The following is a 3,599-nucleotide window of genomic DNA, read 5'->3' on the forward strand; positions in this document are numbered from 1 at the left end:
GGGGTTTAGAGTAGTATATATATAGCCATGTAGCCTTTTGTATTACCCCATTGTATAAGGGGTTTCTTGCATATATCCTGCACCTGTACATGTATATATACTGGCCTATGGCCCTGTTGGAATACAGGTTGCATATTCCTAACAGTGCCGACGCTTACCCTTGCACCGGGATTCAGTAGAATAACTGCTAATTAGCCGGGAATTTGAGCCTGGCACCCATGCTAAGCGCCTGCATTACAGGTACCCTTATGTTGCTAATAATTTGTAAGCTGCATCATACTAACATTTCAGAGCTAGAAAAATCTGCTCATTTCCTTAGCAAGACAAATCAGCAAAGATATATTGGCCACCAAGTACCAACTTTGTGTTAGCTAGCTTAGGCTTTTCTGCAGGATAAGAATCTATATCATCTCACATCTTTAGTGCTGCAGTCTGTACACGTAGAAAACACACAATAATTACAGTTAATGTACCTTTCTCACAAATCTACTTAATACAGCTGTGCCAACGGCCAAGTACAATTTGTACAATGTCTAGTCTGCTTTTGATATTGTTACCTTTATGTCTACTGAGTTTTGAATGTATATTAAAAATTTCAGAAAACAGATCATCTCAAAGTGTTGATTACTGAGCTCGAAGCAGAAAGCTTTTTCGACATTGATAATACTTCTATCGATTGGGTACTAACCATAACCACGATTTCTGTATTACCATTTGTGAGTTGGCATGCACTAATTGTTTATTTGCTGTAGGAGAAGGAGCGCTTTTCAGAACTTGTGGATCAATTCCGTGGCAAAGTTTTTGATGGACATTCCCTTCCGAAACATTATGTGATCAGAGGAATCATGGTATAACCTTGTATGACTATTATCCTCTCGCATTTCAGATTATTAATGCTAAATTCTACTTGCAACTGATGTCAGGATTATCGGTCAATCTTGTCGTTGGAGGATAGATCTCAGCCAGATGCTTTCATATTCGTAAGATATTTTGTGTTTCACGATTCTATAAAGTAGTGTATCTTTTAGTGAATAGTATAACTTATTGTTTACTTCCATTAGGTTGTTGGTCGAGTATGTGACCGGTGGCTTGGAAGGTGTGAAAAGGTATTGACTTTTATACATGTACAACTATACTGTTGTCTCGACTGGCATAAGATGACTGGTGAAAGGTGGAAAAGCGTTGTGAAGTGCATTAATGAAAACATACGTGTCATTATCTCTTTATTTATTTAGTATTTGTCTTGTATGTTTCCCAGTTTTGGATGGAGACAAGATACCATGAGCACCCCTGCTATGACATTGCCAGACGACCCCTGGAAAAGGTTAGAATTTCCATTGTTGATATTTGCATTTAAATAAATATTTTGCAGTTGTGCCTAATTATTGTGTTAGGAAAATGAGGCAAGTTAATCTAGGGTATTTGTTTGGTTGAACTGGTTGTTCTGTTGATGTCTATAGGTATTGTAGCTTATATGCAAATAAACTATCTGACTGCAGTATCGATTTTGAAATTAAGTTGTATGATTTGGCATTGACATTGCACCTTTTGCTGGCTGTATGTTCATCTTATATCTGTGCAGGTCTTTGAAATTGGAAGAAAAAGTCAGTGCCCTTAGAAGATACTGTGCTGGTCTAATCTCTTGTTGACAGCGACATAGTTGATGTTGGCTGAACTTTAGTGCAATAGGCTCATCAGAGGCTGCTTGAACTGACGTGCACATCTCACAGCATCAATATTTCTATTTTTGTTGTATAATGGTACCATCATGAACTGGGAACGCTCGAGCTTATGTAAACCTTGCCATCCTATTAGGGAGAAATCTTACTTTCAGCGCAAATAATGAAATTCCCCTACAGGTCATTGCCTCATTCTTATTTGGATTGTCAGCACCCATATGATGATCATACGGTATCTGTTTGGATTGTCAGCACCCATATGATGAACATACAGTATCTGGATCCTGTATGCCATGGATGTATCGAAACATTTATTTTACACATCATGGTAGATAATTATCAATTATTCTGTGTCAGGTTATCATCTATGATGTTGGTCCATTAGCATGGGGACCTTTTTTTTTTGCGGGAAGACCTTCATGGCTAGCTTTATTAAATTCAAATAATGCTTACATCATCTGTTAAAAATGTAGCGATAGTACCTGGAGGTGCATCCACCCATGAAATGTGTTTGCACACCCCCACTCAGCTAGCTTATGAGCAACTACATTCGATTCTCTATTAGAATGCTCAACAGTAACCTTCTAATCATCTAAAACTGGAGCCGCCATCATAGAATGTCCCTTACGTATAGCATTGACCATAATTGACCGCAACGGAATTATCCATCATCATCAAACACATTATTGCACCCCATGCTTTGAAGTAACTTTAAACCTTCAAGTAATGTTGTCGCTTCTTCCACATGCTAAGGTGAGAAGTAGAAGCAGCAATGAAATTACCACTAGTCTCTAACTATTGCCCCCGTATGACTCATGTAGACCCTCAATAAAAGAAGCATAAACACTTAGAACTTGTTCCGCTGCAAAAACAATGGGTCATGTATTCGTCTAGGTGCAGTAGTTTTAGTTTATTTCGCCGCTGCTTGTGTGAAGTTAAGAACCAATGCATGGATGGCCAGCGTCGATCGCAATGGCGTCTGCACTCTAACCTGCTGTCTACCTGTATTAAATAGGACAACGCTAACGTCCACACGTTTGGTGGGAGCGAAACCTGCCCACATGTAATACACAGATTGCGCCATGTCACCACATGCATGCATGCGGAAATTCTTTTGGATTTCTAGTTTTTAAAATGTTTTATCTCTTAAATAAAAAATCCGATTGAAGATCCGTTTTCACCGTTAAATCCCTTGCAACGAGATCTTCGAAACTAGATCTCATATCAATATACTTTGACGAATTTTTTTGGGATTAAAAGTTGGCATGTCTATTGCACATGAATTGCCATGGTGTTTACACTGAAGTTGCCATGATATGTTTCAACTATTTTCTTCTACATTTAAAAGTAAATTTCGACATTTATAAAATGGGGAATTAAGCAACTAGACTTGCCATGAACCATAAACTAAAATTGCCATTATACATGCACTTAAAATTACCATGGTTCATAAAAAAATAATTTTTAAGGTCAAAGTACTGCATTTGCCATCATCAAAATACTAAAATTGCCATGCTCTACAAACTGAAATTGTCACATGGCAACTTCAGTTTAAGCACTATGGCAACTACTGTGTAAACATCATGGCAACTTTTGGGCAATTTTTTTTCGTCAAAACATATTAACATGGGGTCTAGTTTTGAAGATTTAATGGTGAAAACGGATTTTTAATTTGATTTTTTAACTAGGAAATAAAACATTTTTAAGCCGAAAACCAAAAGATTTATGCTGATGTCATCTGTTCACATATGGCAAAATGAGTGATAAAGGAGGCGTGTGGGTGATGTGCAAGATGCCACACGTGCGGGCGTTAATTTTTTCATTAAATATAAGACAATGCTAACGCCCACACGTGTGGTGGGAGCCAAACCCGCCCACACGCCTTATAACACATCGACTGCGCCACGTCACCGCATGTAT

General features: G+C 38.1%; 1 protein-coding gene across 1 annotated transcript in view; it reads left to right on the plus strand.

Annotated features, from left to right (window-relative positions):
* Positions 1-1,901, plus strand: part of LOC119323945 — a 29,320-nt gene extending 27,419 nt beyond the window's left edge. The window contains exons 21-26 of the mRNA XM_037597656.1: positions 600-680; positions 753-848; positions 924-980; positions 1,062-1,106; positions 1,259-1,324; positions 1,583-1,901. Of these exons, the coding sequence (XP_037453553.1) occupies positions 600-680; positions 753-848; positions 924-980; positions 1,062-1,106; positions 1,259-1,324; positions 1,583-1,618 (381 nt within the window). The 3' untranslated portion in view covers positions 1,619-1,901. The remainder of the gene's footprint in view (positions 1-599; positions 681-752; positions 849-923; positions 981-1,061; positions 1,107-1,258; positions 1,325-1,582) is intronic.
* The last annotated feature ends 1,698 nt before the right edge of the window (positions 1,902-3,599 follow it).

This window comes from Triticum dicoccoides, chromosome 6B, assembly GCF_002162155.2.
Source record: "Triticum dicoccoides isolate Atlit2015 ecotype Zavitan chromosome 6B, WEW_v2.0, whole genome shotgun sequence".
NCBI lineage: Eukaryota > Viridiplantae > Streptophyta > Magnoliopsida > Poales > Poaceae > Triticum > Triticum dicoccoides.